The 20,288-nt window shown below is 41.6% G+C and overlaps 1 protein-coding gene across 1 annotated transcript in view; it reads right to left on the reverse strand.

Annotated features, from left to right (window-relative positions):
- Window positions 1-17,149: 17,149 nt before the first annotated feature.
- angptl5 (angiopoietin-like 5) overlaps window positions 17,150-20,288 on the reverse strand; it is a 39,229-nt gene continuing 36,090 nt past the window's right edge. Inside the window, exon 8 of the mRNA XM_078545820.1 lies at window positions 17,150-17,826. Coding sequence (XP_078401946.1) covers window positions 17,513-17,826 — 314 coding nt within the window. The 3' untranslated portion in view covers window positions 17,150-17,512. The remainder of the gene's footprint in view (window positions 17,827-20,288) is intronic.

The following is a 20,288-nucleotide window of genomic DNA, read 5'->3' on the forward strand; positions in this document are numbered from 1 at the left end:
GCCTTTAATCCACTGCCAACCTCCCAACTTTCATTCCACAGTTGGGAAACTGATATCCTACACCCTGCACAATTAAGTGCCCCTGCCTTGTTTCCCACTCAATCATAGAATGGTCTGAATATTTATATAAGACCATAAGACATAGGAGCAGAAGTAGACCATTCAGCCCATTGAGTCTGCTCTGCCCTTCAATGAGATCATGGCTGATCTGATGATCCTCAATTCCACTTTCCTGCCTTTTCCCCATAATCCTTGATTCCCTTACTGAATAAAAATCTGTCTATCTCAGCCTTGAATATACTGAACGACCCAGCCTCTATAGTCCTCTGCGGTAAAGAATTCCACAGATTGACTACCCTCTGAGAGAAGAAATTCCTCCTCATCTGTGTTTTAAATGGGTGCCCCTTTACTCTGAGGTTATGCCCTGGTCCTGGACTCTCCCACAAGGGGAAGCAACCTCTCAACATCTACCCTGTCAAGCCCTCTAATATGTTTCAATAAAGTCGCCTCTCACTCTTCTAAACTCCAATGAGTACAGGCGCAACTGACTCAACCTCTCCTCATAAGAAAATTCCTCTGTACCCAGGATCAACCTAGTGAACCTTCTCTGGACTGCCTCCAATACCAGCATATCTTTCCTTAGATAAGGGGACCAAAACTGTTCACAGTATTCTAGGTGTGGTCTGACTAGTGCCTTGTATGGTTTTAGCAAGGCTTCCCTATTTTTATACTCCATTCCCTTTGAAATAAAGGCCAACATTCCATTTGCCTTACCTATTACTTGCTGAACTTGTATGTTAGCTTTTTGGGATCCATGCACGAGGACCCCCAAATCCCTCTGTGCTGCAGCTTTCTTCAGTCTTTCTCCATTTAAATAATATTCAGCTTCTCTAGTCTTCCTGCCAAAGTGCATAACCTCACATTTTCCCACATTATATTCCATCTGCCACATTTTTGCCCGCTCATTCAACCTATCTATATCCCTCTGTAGACTCTTTGTGTCATCCTCACCACTTGCCTTCCCACCTATTTTTGTGTCATCCTCAAACTTGGTGATAGTACATTAATTTCCCTCATCCAAGTCATTAACATATATTGTAAATAATTGTGGCCCCAGCACTGATCCCTATGGCACTCCACTAGTTACAGGTTGCCATCCTGAAAATGCCCCCCATATCCCAACTCTGTCGTCTATTAGTTAACCAATCCTTTATCCATGCTAATATACTACCCCTAACACCATGGGCTCTTATCTTATTAAATAGCCTAATGTGTGGTACCTTATTAAACGCCTTTTGGAAATCCAAATATATTACATCTCCTGGTTCCCCTTTATCTATCCAGCTTGTTACCTTCTCAAAGAATTCTAATAAATTTGTCAGGCATGATTTCCCCTTCATGAAGCCATGCTGACTCTGCTTGATTAGATTATGTATTTCCAAATGCTCTTCTATTACAACCTTTATAATAGACTCCAACATTTTCCCAATGATAGATGTTAAGCTAACTGGCCTATAGTTACCTGTTTTTTGTCTCCTTCCCTTTTTGAATAAGGGTGTTACATTAGCAGCTTTTCAATCCTCTGGGGCTTTTCCAGAATCTAAGGACTCTTGGAAGATTACTACCAGTGCATTCACTATCTCTGCAGTTACTTCCTTTAATATCCTAGGATGCAACCCATCAGGTCCAGGTGACTTATCGACCTTTCATCCCATTAGTTTCCCTAGTACTTTTTCTCTAGTGATGGTTATTGTATTTATTTCCTTCCTGCCTTTTGCCTCATGATTATTTGGTATCTTTGGTATGCTATTAGTGTCTTCTACTGTGAAGAGTGATGCAAAGTATTTATTCAACTCCTCTGCAATTTCCTGATTCTCCATTATTATCTCCCCAGCCTCATTCTCTAAGGGGCCTATATTGACTTTGGCCTCTCTCTTCCTTTTTATATCTTTAAAAAAGCTCTTAATGTGCATTTTTGTATTACTTGCTAGTTTACCCTCAAAGTTTATTTTCTCCCTCTTTATTATTTTTTTGGTCATCTTTTGTTGGTTTTTAAAACTTTCCCAATCTACTGGCTTACCACTAATCTTTGCCACATTGTATACTTTTTCCTTCACTTTGATACTGTCCTTAACTTCCTTGGTTAACCATGGTTGGTTTATCCCCCTCATACGATCCTTCTTCCTCACTGGGATATATCTTTGTTGTGAGTCATGAACTATTTTCATAAATGTCTGCCATTGTTCATCAACCGTCTTTTCTGCTAAACTCCTTTCCCAGTCCACTCCAGCCAACTCTGCCCTCATTTCTTTGTAATTACCCCTATTTAAGTTTAGCACAAATGTTTCCAAACTAGGTTTCTCACTCTCAAACTGAATGCTAAATTCCACCGTGTTATGGTCACTGTTTCCTAGGAGATCTTTTACTCAGATCATTTATTAAACCTGCCTCGTTACACATTACCAGATCCAAAATAGCCTGATCCCTGGTTGGATCCACAACATATTGTTCTAGCAACTGTCCCAAATACACTCTATGAATTCTTGCTCGTGGCTACCTCTGCAAATTTGATTTTCCCAACCTACATGGAGATTAAAGTTAACCATGATTAATAAATTGCCTTACTTATATGCCCTCATTATTTCCTGATTTATTCTCTGTCTGACAGCATAGCTACTGTTAGGGGGGCCTATAGACTACTCCTTCTTCCCGTTGTTATTTCTTACCTCCACCCATATGGATTCCACATCTTCTGACCCAAGATCATTTCTTGCTTTTGTACTTATTCCATCTCGTACTAACAAAGCTACCCCACCACCCTTTCCTTCCTGCCTGTCCTTTCGAAAAGTAACATACCCCTGAATATTTAGTTCCCAGCTTTGATCTCCTTGTAACCACGTCTCCTCAATGGCTATAAGATCATACCCATTAATCTCTATTTGTGCCATTACTTCATTTATTTTGTTCTGAATACTACGTGCATTTAAATAAAGAGCCATTAATTTTGCCTTCTTACTATTTTTTCCCCCTTTGACTCTATTTGCTGCCTTTTTTCATTGTTTGTACACTCTATCCCTTCCTGTCACACTCTGGATATCATTACCTAAGTTTCTGCCCTGCAATGCTGCCATATCCTTTTGCTTTGTAAGCCTACTTATTCTCTCTCCAGAACTCTCATCCCCTCTATTTGGTTTGAAGCCCTCTCTACAGCCCTAGTTATTTGATTCGCCAGGACACTGGTCCCAGCATGGCTCAAATGAAGCCCATCCCAACCGAACAGCTCCCTTCTACCCCAGTACTGATGCCAGTGCCCCATGAACTGAAACCCATTCCTCCCACACCAACCTTTGAGCCACACATTTAATTCCTTGACTTTATTTGCCCTATGCCAGTTTTCCCATGGTTCAGGTAGTAATCCCAAGATTATTACCTTGGAGGTTCTGCTTTTTGATTTAGCTCCTAACTGTTCAAATTCTTTCAGCAGAACCTCCTTTGTAGTCCTATCAATGTCGTTGGTACCAACGTGAATGACGACAACTAGATCCCTCCCCTCCCACTCCAAGTTCCTCTCCAGCCCTGAGGAGATGTCCTTAACCCTGGCACCGGGCAGGTAACACAGCATTTGGGACTCACACTAATGGCTGCAGAGAACAGTATCTATCCCCCTAATTATACTGTCCCCTACCACTACTACCTTCCTACTTCCCCCACTTGAATGGCTCCCTGGACCACGGTGCTGTGGTCAGTTCGTTCATCCTCCCTGCAGTCCCCGCTCTCATCCACATAGCTTGCAAGAACCTCGTAACTGTTGGACAATTTCAGGGGCTGAGGCTCCTTGAATGCTACTCCCTGGGTCCCCATACCTGCCTCACCTGCAGTCACACCCTCCTGTCCCTGAGCACAGATCAAATTCAAATTACCTAACCTGTGGGGTGTGACCTCATCCTGGAGCACCCTGCAAGCTTCAATAGATCCCTCCCCATAAAACTACTGGATTGTCATAAACACCTAGCTGATTCATTAACATCCTTTAGGGGATGAAATCTACTATCCTTACCTAGTCTGGTCTATATGAAATTCCAAACCCACAATAATGTGGTTAACTCTTAACTGACCTCTGAAATGATCTAGCAACACACTCAGTTGTTGGAGACGAGGAATAGGGAATGCTAGTGATACCCATTAATGAATAAATAAAACTGTTCTGGAGGCCACTTTGTGGCAGGTTAGTGGGAAGCTGCCAGGCCAATTCTTGGGTATCAGTCATCCTATTTAAATTGATATCCAGAGTCTGGTAACCATTTCTTGAGGCCTGTGTGCACTTGTTTGATTGCTGTGTTTCACATTCCATGCAGTTTTCTATTCAATACATGGAAAAGGGCATCATCTTACAGACCTACAACAGGAACCCACTTGAGATGGATTCTTCCAATCTCTCTGCAATGTGATCTTGGAACGCCTGTCAGTTAATTGCAAATCCTTCATAGCTGCTCAATGATTATTGTCTTAATCAGCAGTCCCCATGCTACAGGTTCTGTGTCCAACTGAGCAGCACTTGAAGAGGCTTGCACTCTGCAACTCCACCGCCTGCTCTTGGTGATTTGTGAGATATGTGTCACCAGGTGGAAACTCAACCATGGCTCAGATTGTGATGAAGTGGGAACAACTCTGGAGCCACTTAAAAATGGCGGGTGGGACCCCATTCCCGGATTCCCGCCGCCATTCTCAGCACCCCCAATTTTTGCTGGTGTGGGATAAAGGTGCAAGTAGCACCCCGACCTGGCCAGCTCCATTGAGTGGGGATGCATATCCTAGCGCCCTGCAATTTTTGTGGTGTCAGACCAGCTTTTCCAGGACTCATGATACACGGATCTCAGAAGAGTCATGAACCATAGTCTGGATTCAGGAACCTTTTGAAAGACATGTTCAAAAGGTCTTACCCAATGCCCCCATGCCCCTCCATGTCAACTCATGCCAACTCATATCCCCACCTACCCTCATGGCCCCTTTTAGTCCCCATGCCAAATGTTATGACAGGAGGGGATTTAATTTAAAACAGCCCAGATTTCTACTCTAACCACCGGTCCATAAGCAGGAAGGTGTTTTTGATTTTTGATTTCCCCCTTTATAAGTGGTGGCTTAATTGCCTCAACCTCTCAGTTTTGGAGTGATCCAATCCTCTATTAATAACCCCAGAGGTGCATTAGCGCCTCTTTAGAGATAATGAGATCCTTGCTGTTTTCTGAAGCTAATCCTGCTTCTGTCAGTGTAAAGCCTTTGTCCATTTAAAAAATATACATAATTATTTTATAAAGAAGCCAGGATAATATTGACATAAATATATATATTTCCTTCGTGTCTTCTGGGCATGACACTACTCATGGCCCTTCTATGCCCATTCACCCAATATGCACATGATATAGAACCAAGGAATCTCATAGTAACAATGACATGTGTGGAACTGTTAAAAAATCACCCATTCACAAATATTCTTTTGAAAAAAAAAATGCTGTTCGCATAACCCTATGAAAGTGTCAATCAAACAGACCATTAAAGTATCAATAACAAGGGCTCCAAACACCTCACCCCTCTTAATCTTGTGCAAATAAACATTGAGACATCAACAAAAGAGATTCCAGAGAAAATAACTTATTATAACCACATAAAGATATCAATCAAGCAAAGTCAACAGTTTCTCCCGCTGTCAAAAGAGAACCCCACTGAAATAATCCTTTTATGAGCCTGGGCTCCAAATCACATTACAAAAACAGATTGTAAAAGCCTTTACAAGTATTATAAAAAGGAGAGTAGCTAAAGCAAACGTTGGTCTCTTAGAAGCAAAGGCAGAACAAATTATCATGGGGAATGAGGAAATGGCAGAGAGATTGAACATATGTTTTGTGTCTGCCTTCAAGTTGCTGACCAAAAATAGTGGGTAACCTAGGGACTAAAAAAGTGAGGAAATTAAGGTAATTAATATCAGCAGAGACAAAGTACTGGAGAAAGTTAAAGGATTAAAATCTGACAAATCCCCAGCACTTGATGGCCTACACCCTAAAAGAGATATCTGCAGAAATAGAGAATGGGCTGGCTATGATTTTCAGAACCTCCATAGATTCTAGAATGGTCCCAGGAGATTGGAAGCCAGCAAATGTAACACCACTGTTCAAGAAAGGAGGAGAGAAAACAGGGAAATACAGGCCAGTTAACCTGACATCAGTTATTAGAAAAGTGCTGGAATCTATTGTTAAGAAAACCTTAACAATGCACTTAGAAAATCATTCTATGATTAGACAAAGTCAACATGATTTTATGAAGGGAAAATCAAATGTTGCAAATTTACTGGAGTCTTTGAGGATGTACCTAGTAGTAGGGTATATAAAGGAGAATCAGTAGATGTAGTGTACCTGGATTTCCAAAAGGCATTCAATAAAGTGCCACACAAAAGGTTAATACACAAGATAAGGGCTCATTGAGTTGGAGGTAATAAATTAGCATGGATAGAGGATTGGTTAATGCACAGGAAACAAAGAGTAAGGATAAATGGGGTATTTTCAAGTTGACAGGCTGTGGCTACTGAAGTGTCACAAGGATCAGCACTGGGAACTCAGCCACTTACAATCAATATTAATGACTCAGACGAAGAGACAGAGAGTAAGGTATCTAGGTTTGCTGACAATTCAAAGCCAGGTAGAAATATAAGCTGCAAGGAGGACACAAAGGGGCTGCAAAGATATGTAGACAGGTTAAGTGAGTGAGCAACATCTACAAGGCACAAGTCAGGACTGTGATGGGATACTCTCCACTTGCATGGATGAGTGCAGCTCTAACAACACTCAAAAAGCTTGACACCAACCAGGACAAAGCAATCTGCTTGATTGGCACCCTATCCACAAACATTCACTCCCTCTATCACCAACGCACAGTGGCAGCAGTGTGTACCATCTACATGATGCACCGCAGCAACTCACCAAGGCTTCTTAGATACCACCTTCCAAACCCATGACCACTACCATCTAGAAGGACAAGGAGAGCAGATACATGGGAACACCACCACCTGGAAGTTCCCCTCCAAGCCACTTGCCAACCTGACTTGTGTTATGACCACAGCCGATGTTAATTCCTGTGCAAACCAAATCCCAGAGAGAAACTTGGCTTATGGGCCATACCCTTTTTTTGTATTCTGAAAAGGAGAAGAAGATATACTGATCTCAGCAGCAAGAAGTTCAGTTACACTTTTGGGATTTTAAAAATTAAAAGTAAAAGTTTTATTAGCAAGAATAAAAGAGAATTTAAATGCACAAGATTACAGTTGCACAGTTAAAAATTAGTCTTGCAACACACACCCCCCCCCCCAAAAAAAAAGAATCTCTCCTTGGTCAAAACCACAGCTAAACACCTTCCAGGCAACACTCTCTTATAGATGTTTAACTATAAAAATCCAGTAATATTACCCAAAGCAAACTGCTGTAGCTTTAATAAAGGCATACCACACGACCCCTTTAACTCTCTTCCACTCTGTCATGGAAATCCAAGACTTTAGAACAGACTACTTTTTGCAGTCCAAGAATTTTCTGGCTTAACTGGATGCCTGATTCAAACTGCCCCTTCTCCCAGACTAGGGCTACAGCTCCCAGTTCAGCTCCTGCTATAGCTCCAGCTGCTACCTCTCACAGCTCCCTTAAGCTTCCACAGTAACTCTAAAACACTTTTTTCCCCCTTTCATCTCAGATATTCAAACAAACTCAATTTCACTAAAAATGCAAATCTTATATCCAACCTATTCACTTGTACCTCAAACCTAACACCTCAATCCTTTTCATGTTTTTAACGCTGCCAGACAATCTGGCTCTTGTAACCTTTATCCAGCTTAATCAAATCATTTACACAGACACACAAACTTCTTTACAGAATAACACAATAGTCCCCAAAAATATTAAAAAGAATAACCTCCATTTCTCACACTTGGAAATATACCACCATTCCTTCACTGTCACTGGGTCAAAATCCTGGATCTCCCTCCCTAACAGCACTGTGGGTGTGCCCACACCACATGGACTGCAGCAGTTCAAGAAGGTGGCTCACCACCACCTTCTTAAGGGCAATTAGGGATGAGCAATAAATTCTGGTCTATCCAGCGACACCCACATCCCATAAAATAATTTTTTTAAAAGACAAGGCAACAGATAGAGCATAATATGGGGAAGTGTGGTGTTATTCACTTTGGTCACATGAATAGAAAAGCAGAATATTTTTAAAAAGGTGTGAAAATTGTAAATGTTGATGATCAAAGGTTTGGGTGTACTTGTATAAGGAACACAAAAAACTTAGCATGCAGGCCCAGCAGACAATTAGGAAGGCAAATGGCAGGTTGAACTTTATTCCAAGGGGATTTGAGCACAAGAATAAATAACTCTTTCTACAATTGTACAGGGCTTTGGTGAGCCCTTACCTGGAATACTGTGTACAGTTTTGGTTTCCAAATTTAAGGAAGGATAAACTTGCATTGGAGGCAGCACAATAAAGATTCACTACATTGGTCCCTGGGATGAGGGGCTGTCCTATGATGAAAGCTGAGTAAATTTGGCCTATACTCTCTGGAGTTCAAAAGAATGAAAGATGATTTCATTGAAACATAAAAGATTCTGAAGGGGATTGACATGTTAGATACTGAGAGGTTGTTTCCCCTGGCTGGGGAATCTATAACATGGGGCACCATCTCAGGATGAGGGACCAATGATTTACAACTGAGATGAGGAGATATTACTCCACTCAAAGGGCTGTGAATCTTTGGAATTATTTACCACAAGGCATTGTGGGTACTCCATTGTTGAATATATTTAAAGCTGAGAAAAACAAATTGAGCAGGGAGTCAAGGGATATTGGGAGCAGATGGAAAATTGGAGGTCGAAGATCAGCCATGATTGCATTGAATGGTGAAGCTGTTTTGACAGGCCATGTGGTTTACTCCTGCTCCCATTTCTTATATGTTCTTAAAATGGTGTCAAGACCTTCCAATCAACAACACCATCCACTGAGAAAGAACGACAAGAAGACAGGAAGAGAGGGCAGCTACTTGAATCAACAATCTGCCACCACCTCCTTTGGCTGACAATTCATGTCTTCACAGTGGGAGAGCCTGCAAGGCTAAGATAGGGCTCAAAAGCCATCTGCAAACCCACAGCCAATGCTGACATCTAACTTCCACCCAGCCACACACAAGAAAGAATCATCCTTGGCACGAGGGATTGCTGATAGTACACCATATAACTCTATAGAGAGAGAAGCAAAGCTAGCATTTTAGGTCAATGGCCTGTCATCGGGTAAATAAAAGTAGTCATTGACCTGAAGCAATATGGGACTTAACTTCCAAGCTCCAGTGTGTCGTATTTTGGGGGGTATCCCAAAGTTGTTTAGGGAGATCACCCACCCCCACCCCCTCAAGGAAGTTCTCAGGTAAGGTTTGCAAGGCAATTGCCTGGGAAGTGCAAACTTCCCATGGGAAATTGCCCTGCACTGGGAACCATTCGAAAATGCAATTTAAATCGCAAACTTAGGATGGCTCCAACTGTGTTATATCAATAGTTACCCAGAAAAAGTTAGAAGAATTAAAACCAATTCTAACTTCTGGGTTACCATTGTACAGTCCCACACCAACTCCCCACAGGGCTCCCCTTACACCCCTAAACCCCCAGGGGACTCCCCCACCCCCCACCCCTTCCAATCCCCCCAACCCCTTACAACCTCCCCCTCTCCCCTCCCCCCCCCCCATTCCACTGCCTGACCCGACTGCTGACATCCCCCCCACCCCTGCCACCAGTCCCAACTCTCTCCACACCCCCCACCACCTTGAAGCCCAATAGCATCTGCCCCCTCCCGCCACCAGGCCAGACTCTCAGCCCCGCCTCCACCCACAATACCCCCACAGCCTGACACAACCCTACACTACATCTCCCAGGGCCCGTCAGGGCTGACCCATCACCCCCCACCAAGGCCTGCCCCCCCTCCCCACCTCCCCCCACCAACCAGCCTGACCCAAACCCCTCCCCAGGCCCGACCTGACCCCCCTCAAGGCCCCACTCGAACCCCCTCTAAAGTCCCGACCCGACCCCTCCCCAATCCTACCCACTTACCTTATTTACATACCTTCTCCCTGCTTGCCAAAGACCTTAAAGTTTGGCTGGACCTTTAAACTTACCTGGTTTATGGCAGCTAGTGCCGTAAAAAAGCAGGCATGGCTTACGTTCCTGCAACTCTACAGCCCTCGAGACTAGGCCGTGGGGACTCGCTGCACTGCCTTGATCTCACCAGGCCTGAGCCGGAAGGCCAGGCAAGATAGGATCGCCGGAATTCAAGGTAAGAACCTTCAAGCGGAGTGAAAATCCGACTCAATTGCCACTCCATCGGAAGTTACAGTTAACTCTGCTTCTCTCTGCACAGATGATGCTCTGTTACCAGAGTATTTCCTGCAATTTGTTTTTATTTCAGACTTCCAGCAGAGACTGTGGGCCAGAACTTCTGTGGAGTGGCAATCACAGTCGGAGACAGTGACGTAGTGGTAATGTCACTGGACTAGTAATCCAGAGACCCATGCTAATGCTCTGGGGATGTAGCAGCTGGTGGAATTTGAATTCAGTTAATAAAACTGGAATATAAAGCTAGTCTCAATAATGACCATGAAACTATCATCAGTTGTTGTAACAACCCATCCAGTTCTCTAATGTCCTATAGGGAAGGAAATTTGCCATCCTTACCTGGTCTGGCCTATGTGTGACTCTAGACCCACAGCAATGTGGATGACTCTTAAGTGCCTTCTGAAATGACCTAGCAAGGTCAATTCAAGGGCAATTAGGGATGCTCAACAAATGCTGGCCTTGCCAGGGATGCCCACATCCCATGAAAGAATTTTAAAAAACTCCACTGCTATTTACTTACACTGAAACGTAGCTGTACCTTTCTCACCCGACCTTCTAACTCGGGCCAGGTGAGAAAAGTCCATTGCGTTGTGAGGGTTGTCTCACCTGTGACCCCCAAATCGCCAACGGGAAAATTCTGGCCCATAAATTCAGATGGTCTTGAGGCCTGACAATTCTTCCAGAACTTGTTCTGGTCACATTTGGAGGAGTGGCAGTCTCAGTTGCTATGGGTAGATTTTTTTGGTTTGGAGTTGAAATCATAGTATTCAGTGTTTCTGGCACTTGCATGTCTGTATCCGATTCATTTTTTGCGCTCCTTAGAGTTGTGTTTCTCTTTATCGACAACCCATCTTTGTTCAGATACCACGGGTTTGTCCCTTTCCTTCCAAAGGGAATGTTCACTCTGTTCATTCATAGAGTGGACTTGGGTTTTCTTTTTCCATGGGGTCCACCATGTTCTTCCTGGAAGCTGATGTTTTAAAAATAAAATTTTCATTTCTATGTGTTTCACAATTTAATCCAAACATTTATTTACTCTCTTATTTAACAATTCTTTTTTGAGGTTATTAATCTCTTTATTCAGCTCAGCAACTATTGTGGTCAGCTCTCTGCAGGATCTTTCTTTCATGATCACTGACTGCTCCTTAGACTCTCTCAATTCACTCGTTATATCCTCAATCTGTTTCTTAGAATTTTTCTTCTATCCTGCACATCACATCTTTTAATTTCTTCAGATTGGATTGAAACTCAAGAATTTCATCAGTTTTGGTTGCTAATTCTACATTCAACCAACTGTTCAGATTCATCAGTAATTCCTTTTCCTGTTTCAGACATGATACTCAATAGAGACTTCTGATACGTAAAGTTCATCAAGGTCTAATTTTCCATTGCAAACACATCTTCTGTACGTGAAGGTTGGTTCTCTGCACTGAACAGTTTTCCCTTAGTAGAGCCTAATTCCTGTATGCTATCCTTCAAGCTCACATTCTTTAGTTTTACTTCTGCTCATTGTTTCTGAGACTCTTCACATTCCTTTGTGAAAACTTCTACTTTCTCTTGCAACTATTCAACTTTTTCTTGACATTCTAGGTTCTTGATTTCCTTTTCAGCCATATTAATTTTCAACAACTTGATGGTGTCAGTAAGTTTGAGGCATCCAGTGCTTTTCCTCCTAGTTCCTTGATCTTCAGCACCGGATATACATTTTCTGATCTTATTTGTCTTTTCTTTCTCCATCTGCAGCAGAGCTCTGTAATTGTCCTTCATTTTGATTTCATTTTTGGCCAGGTCTGTCTCTGGTGAAGTCTTAACTTGTTTCAGTTCTGTAATTGTGCTACTCATGGCTCTAGTATCCGCTCATAGCTTGGAAAGCTCTACAGCTTTATCTTTCAATGCCTCCCTCTTTCCATTCAGCTGATTCTTCAGCACTTCAATCTCTTTCTTGTACCTCTTGGCTTCTTCCTGGAATACAGAACATTGCTTAGTCTTCTCTGACAACTGATTCTTCAGTTTGTTCAGAGTGACAGTAAATTAATTTTGCTTCTCTTTGTAATTTTCCAGGAAAGCACACTTTGGCCTGAGGGATCTTTGTAGCTTGTGAAAGTCCTTCAACAGGCTTCCCTTTCCTTTGTGAAGCTCAATTGCTTCATCTTGAGTTTTGTTATAATTCAACAGAGTCTCCTTGACTTTGTTCTGCTGTTCTTCCATTCTGCTATTCAAGGCAGTCTTCATTTCTTCATGCTGCTAAAGGGTTATATACTCCTACTGTATTTGATCTTGGAGGACAATCAACTGTTCTTTCAGCTGCTTATTTTCTTGTTGACCTCTTGCTAATACATACCACACTTCGGTGAATTGCTTTGTTGCTACTGATATTTCCAATACAGCTTTTTCTGAAGTAGTATTCAACATCTTATTTAACTCCTCATGTTCTCCAGGGCCATGTATTTTTATTTCAGATTTCAGAATTGTTCAAGCCACACTTCAGCTCTCAGAATAATAATCATTTGACCAAACAAAATGCCTCTCTTGCCACTTTCTTTTAAAAAATAGAGCAGGGCAAGGAGACGAGCTGCCATGTCGCCTCCATGTCGGGAAGCTTCTTCCCACCTGGATCAACATACTAACACTCAGCAACGGCCAAAAGACCTGGGGAAAGAGGAGAGAGGGAGAAAAAACCTGGATGAGCGAACATTGCTCATACAATAGGTAAGGCAGTGTACAAAGTGCAATGCGCAGGTAAGTGAAAAAGAGAACAAGGAAGTCGCGAAAGGTGGGAGTTAGCTGTACCTTACTTTAAGGTCTGTGCTCTCCACAACTTAAAGTTTAAAATATTTGTCAAAGGCTTCTAATACCTCACTAAATGTAATTGAGGATTCATCTACACCTTGTTGTATGGTTACATTGTCGGCCATTTCACCACATAAGCACGAGAATGTATTAACTTGCACTTCCCCTGATTTCCTATTTAATCCTGTTGTAGTCTGGTAATTTAAAAATTCTCTTCTCCATGACGCCAATTTTGCATCTGGTTTGGCCCTTTTATCAGCCCAAATTGATCTGGTAGGACTGATTTCCATGGTTATTTTTTATAACAGGGGGAACCACTGAAATGTTTTTCCTCCCAGATGGTGCCACAGCAGCCAAGTTTTTCTCTTTTTCCTGCATTTTTCTGGTTTTGGCGGGATTCTGCTGCAATCACAGACTCGACTTCTTCGGGATTTATTTTCTGCAACAATCTATTAAATCATTGATTTGGAGCATTCTCCATGATATCAGGGGATTTTGGGGTGTATAATCAATTCCCAGCTTTGGCTGAGGTTTTTAAACCTTCCGCTTCTTTTTTTTCTTGAAAACGAGCTTGGCTGCCACATGGCATGGTGCCATTCTGAACACGTACTGGCCGCAGTGATTTCAGTAAACTAGTTCTGGCTTAGAACTGAATTTTTCTTTTGCTCACCCCACTAAGTCCTTTGGCTGCACAAGCAATGGGTTCACACAATGGACCTCCATGAGATCTGCAGCCCTTAGCAGCACAGTGAAGTTTTTTTTTCCTTCCACCTTTCTGCCTCTTTGTTCTTTTTTGAATTTTGCTCAGTCTTTTGTGATCTGGCTAGATCCTATGACACTGTGTTTGACCAGATCTTCAGTTCAGACTGCAGTTTCTTTACTTTTTCATTCTCTGGGATCCTTCTTCACCTTCCTTGAGGCTATGGGTTCATTCTTTCATTGTCACCATGTTCAGTGTCTCACTAATAGGTCTGGAGACTTATGTGGTTGAACATTAAGGGCTGGATTTTCAGCTTGGCGTGCGGGCATGTGCCCGACATGCATGAGCTTGAAATAGCGCACGATGACTTAGAGCAAGTGACCCGACGTCATCACGCACTCGCGTGATATTTCGGTCGGTGGGCGCTCAGGAGTCGGCAACACACCCGGAGACAATTAAGAGGGCTGTTAAGCCCATTAATTGATTCATTAAATAGAATTTTTCCCTTATCATCCAACCTTACAGTTGGCGGGTGGGTGAATAGGCCAAACGGTCTTTGGATTTTGAGGAAACCTCATCCATAGGCGGGATGAGGTTTCTTGTGTTAACTAAAAATAAAATAAATGTTTTTAGAGCTCATTTTCAACACCTTCCTGCTCATGGGACAGAGTCACGTGAGGGGACATGGTATCCTTTTATTTTAAAGCTTTATTTTTAATGTGTAAAATCTTCAGCTCCCTGATGCAACTCTGTGCCTTCAGGGAGCTTTCTGTGAGTGCACCCACACGCATGTATTGACTTCTTTGCTTGCTCTCCTCTCCCCCTGCCCAGGTAGCGCTGAGTGTTTCAGCACATGATTCACGCTGGCTGGCCATTAATTGGCCAGCCAGCATGAAATCACGGTCGGGGCCCAATCATGGGTGGCAGGCCATTGCACAACCACTCCCGGGCCTGCCCACCATGCTCACCCAATGAGGGGAAAATCCTCCCCTAAGTGTTTATTCAAAACACATAACTATATTCATCTCCAAGGTACAGCCCTTACTAGGTACTATCCTCATGCTGGCTTCTACCAGACTACTATTGTACTCAGTCTATTATCTTGTGACTCTCTACATCATAATGTGAGCAGTGTTGTTACCCCAGTTACACATTAACACTTGCTATGCTGAATACCCTTGTAATACAAGTCGAGTGCAGGAGACTCAGGGTAGCAGTTTATCAGAAGGATAGTCAGAGGTGGGGGGTAGTTGGGAGGGTAGTCAGGGGGGTGGGGGTAGTCAGGGTGGGGGCGTAGTCAGTATTCGTGGTGGTCAAGGGGTTGGGACGGTAGTCAAGAAGGTTGTCAGGGTATGGGACGTAGTTGGGGGTGTTGGGAGGGTAGTTGGGTGGGGTGGAGGCTAGTCGGGGAGTAGAGGGTAGTCAGGAGGGCAGAGGAGCAGTTAGGAGGTCCCGTAGGGGGGTCAGGGCGTGGGCGGGAATAGTTGGGGGGTCAGGAGGTTAGCCGGGGGTTGGGGGAGTAGTCAGGATGTAGTGTGTGGTCAGTGGGGGTCAGTACTATAATTACCCAGGAGTTAGAAGTGATTTTAATTCTTCTAATTCTTCTTTCCTGGGTAACTATTCCTGTAAGACAGTCAGAACCACCTGAAGTTTCCAGTTTACATTGGGGTATCGGATGGTTCCCAATGCAGGGTAATTGCCCAACAGAAGTTTGAACTTCCTAGGCAATTGCTATGCAATCCTTACAGAGGGACCCCCAGTGCATCTTTGGGGTAATGCCCGGGTACGACGCCCTGGAGATTAGAGGTTATGGCCCAATATTTTGTTTTTATAATACTGTACAGATTAGATTGTAGATAGTAAAGTATGCAGACCACAAAATCTTTCCTCCAGCTCAGACTATCATATTCTTTAGTTGATTTCCTGCACAATTAGGTTAAAATTCTCCCACCATTAACTCTACTTCTATCTTCACAATTGCTGCCTGACCAGCTGAGTGTTTTCAGCATTTTTTCAATTCATTTTTCTAGCATCTGCAATATTTTGCTATTGTATTGGCATTGTAGGAGATAGTTAAAGATCTCCTTTCTTGAAGGAGCTTCCTGCTCAACTGAATCATAGAAAGGATTATTTTACAATCACTTTCTCTGATATCGGAAATAATGACTGTGCAGATTATCAGCTGACAAACATTTGCTTCATTAACTCATTCAGGTTAAACAACTCAGGATAAACTGACACAATCCCTCCATCCACCAGAAAACTAGCAACTTACACAACAAGTGAAACCTCAAAGAAGCCTTGCATATAGGCTCAAACCACTGTTTTACTGTTGTAAAATAAGTTAAACTATGTCTTATTACATGGTATTCCAATATTTTCACTACTGTTTCAAAATACAATCCACAATTTGGACATTTTTTTTTGTGAAAAATGGAACCTAATCAACATTTGTGAAAACAAGTGGTTTTGCTGAGAGTGCAGTGGGATGTGAGCTCGTTGTAAATTCAGATGCAAGGACCATCAGTATATCCCATAGTTACATTGCAGTGAAAAACTGAAGTAAGAAAATGCATTTATCACTGTGGCGTAATTCTATTAGTTAAAATAATTCAATGTCAATTATCCTGGGCATATTGTTAAAGGCTCACTTTGATACCAAGTTTGCTAAAGATATTCTCAAAGGCACTGGGAGTTGGGACTCGTCAATTGCAGTTATCCAAGAAACAGGAGCCTACAAATTTAGATGAAGAAGAGTAGAAGATACTCAAGATGTAGCAGCCTGTTCTGAAGCATATGGGAAATAACTTCAAGAACTATATAGGAAAAATATATCCAAATAATTTCCCTAAAAAACTTGTGCCCCTTTAAGTTTGACGTGGAAACGCAGCTTACCTTTAACGGTGCTTCCACCCAAACATCGGGAAATTTAGCAGAACTACAAAAGGCCCTGATCATTCATTTAGCATAAATGTGAAATGAGATGCAATAACATAAGTGTACATCATAAAAAAAAATTCTAATGGGGTAGTTTGCAAATAGAACTGGGTGGAAGCGATGACTACCCAAATTCCCAGTCTCCAATGAGCAAATCCCACTGGTACCACCAATGTCAGCAGACAGCAAACCTACCCTAATATGTACCAGGATGAATGAAATATACACATCCATAAACAACACATCATTTCGAAGGTGACCTTTTCTGGGGGCCGGACTGCATCAATGAATGTTTCAACAACATAAACAGAGCTCAAGATATTTAATCCTTTCCAGTTCTATAAATATCACAGAATTTATAGATTTGCAATCCTAATCAGTTTCATGTATTTATTGATTAGCGCATTGTTATTAACAAGTTGCTTGTAAAATGGTCATATATAAAAGAATTAAAAAACGAGTGTATGATGAATAATTGTGATTAATATTGCTATTAGCAGTATATTGGTTTACAATGTGAAATATATAGGACACATAGGATAATAGCCACTCCTAAAAGTGAAATCAAAACAATAAAAATTAGAGCTGTTAAAGATTGTGTTAATATGAATACAACATTCAATAATCATTTTTGAAGTTCAGAATCTTAGACAAGGCAGGTTGACCGCACCTACAAATGTGGACGACATCGCAGGAGGTTCATTGAAACTGACTTAATCTTGATTGGCACCCCATTTTGTCTCCATGTCTCCCAACGAATATGGGAAGTAAGTGAATTTTCAGTCACTGGGTAAACCCCATTCAGGTTGGCCAGGCCACATTGATTGTACCACCAGCCAGTTTTATTCTGATAAACACTGCAGTTGTCAACAGACGTTGCTTCTATATTACACTGTGATTTACAACCATCATTGTCACGATCAAAAGTACTGAACAGCATTCCATTCTGATCATCCTGCGTTCCAAACCCTCGAAAAGCATCCCCTGGAATAAATGAAAAATATGCCATTAGACTCCTATGAAGCCAAAAACTTTGTATGAAAATATGGCTTTTTCACATTGTAATATTATATACACAATATGGAGAGAATTAAATCTAATTAAATAATACTGTATTTAAAAAAATACACTCACCTATATGGCATTCTACTTACAACTGTTCATTTTAGCTTAGTAAATTAATCAATTGCAACATAACTGCTAAAAAATAAAAAGTTGTTTGAAGGTGCACTCAAAAAGTATACATGATCCCTTCTTGATTTGGAACTATTTTGTTGTGGTATCATTCTACATGTATTTGTGACTGTGTGCTGAGTATTCGTAATTCCACTTTGATGATTTCTGTGATATTATTTCTCTGAAGCAGGTACACTACATACCTAAACCACAACTCCAAACAAATTTAAGAACAGAAAAATATGCTACCCTTATAAAATACATCCATCTTGTATTCCAGGGGTAATATGCCGTAATGAAAGACTTGACTAATAAACTAATACCGTCCCCAAAGAACAATTTAAATTTCACTTCAGGAAAATACATGATCCTTGCTCGGTAACTACACTTAATAAAAATGAGATAAAAACAAAAAGCCGAAGGGTCATGAAGACTCGAAAGGTTAACTGATTTCTTCTCCACCGATGCTGCCAGACCTGCTGAGTTTTTCCAGGTAATTCTGTTTTTGTTAATAAAAATGACTGGATTCTGAAGTCCTCATGTTCCATTGGGAGTTTTATTAAATTATAGTTTTCCTACATAAGAAAAGTGATTCCACTGCAAAACTAATCAATTTGTTGTAAAGGTTTAGGGATGCTCTGAGTGTGTGAAAGACTCTGTATAAATCCAATTCTTTCTTTCTCACTGAGATCCAATATTAAGAACACGAAAATCAAAATACAAAATCAGAACCACATTTGATCCCCTAAATCCTCTGCTAACATATCAATTAAAAATGCACAAAAATCATTGTCATTTTCCAAAAGTGCATTTGTTTTAAACTGTAAAAATACTTAAAATGGATTCCTGATCAGGATTTGTTTTACATGAAGCAAGTACATTTTTTGGCTTTCCAGCTCATGAAATCCAGAAGAATAAGTGGAGATTAAAAGCACTGAGCTGAATTTTCTCATTGGGAATGAAGTCCCCCCAGTGGGATTGAAGGTGAGACCTGAGCCCATGCAGGTGAGCTGCATGACCCTGGGCAGCATTTTACTGGTGGTAGCATCCAGAGCCACCGTCCAATTGAGAATGGGGACCCAGCTCCCAGAGCTGTTGGCATAGCCAGAGGGCCAACAGTTTGGCAGCTTCACCATTAGAGGTGGCCAACGCTGAGTCTGCAGGAAGTAGGAAAGACAAGGTATATTTTTTCTTACCTTGCCAGGACCAGGCAAGCCCCATAACTGGGGAGGGGTCCACCTTACAGCAATGGCCCCATAACTGGAGGGTCTGCCATTGCCATGGACCAAGGAGCGGCCATAAAAGAGAACACCTCCCTTCCCCCGGGGAAGCCGCTGGGAGGCCACCAACATTTACCTAGTGGTTTTCCAACACCAGTAAAATGCCATTGGGAACAGGAAATGTTCTTTATTTGGGCACTTAAGAGTATAATTGGCTTCCAGTGGTTCTCACTGCTGGTAATATCTGGTGGCAACTGGAAGACGTCAGCCTTCCCTCCCAAAGTCTTCCACCGCCATTTCACTTGCCCTCCCACTTCCCAGCCCATCTCCAGGTGGCTGATAAAATGCAGCCCCTTGTCTATGCACCTGTTAGATGAATAACATAAAAAAAAGTTTTACTTTTGGGCAGTGTACTGCATTGCAGGTACACTGAAGTAATAAGTAGGTGAAACTCTTGGTACAAGGTAAACAGAAAAGATTCACCCTTTACCTTAATAAGTATTAGTAAATAAGTTAATAAAACCTAAGCTATAAATGAAAATTGATAACCATGTGACATACTTACCACTTTTACTTTGAGAATGTTCTCACAAATGGACAATTTTAATTCATAATAGTTAATTTTTAATGCTTGATCCACAATTTTAAAAAATCACAATGTCTTTTTATAAAACTAGGGTATCATTCATAACTTACAAAGATTACTCCAATGCAGTTAAGTAATTAATTTATTTGGAACAACACCTAACCACCTCTACTTTTGCTTGAAATGAAATCGCATTGTACAATAATCTGTATTTCTTAAAGAATATTTTCTCTGCTTTCTCAATTGTATATTGTCTGTGTCATAAATTACTTAGAGATTTTGCTAGAAAAATTCAGGATATTAATTGGAAGGCCTTTGAAATTCAGAAAGACAAATATGGGGACTGACAGTGATCGAAAAAGTAATACTTCAGTATTGGCAAGCAAGTTGTAACTGATACTAAAACATAAATTGCTGTCTGAAAGCTGTGTGCTCTATATTTTGAGAGCAGGTATGCCACCCAG

Source organism: Cetorhinus maximus, chromosome 7 (assembly GCF_964194155.1).
Source record: "Cetorhinus maximus chromosome 7, sCetMax3.hap1.1, whole genome shotgun sequence".
Taxonomy (NCBI): domain Eukaryota; kingdom Metazoa; phylum Chordata; class Chondrichthyes; order Lamniformes; family Cetorhinidae; genus Cetorhinus; species Cetorhinus maximus.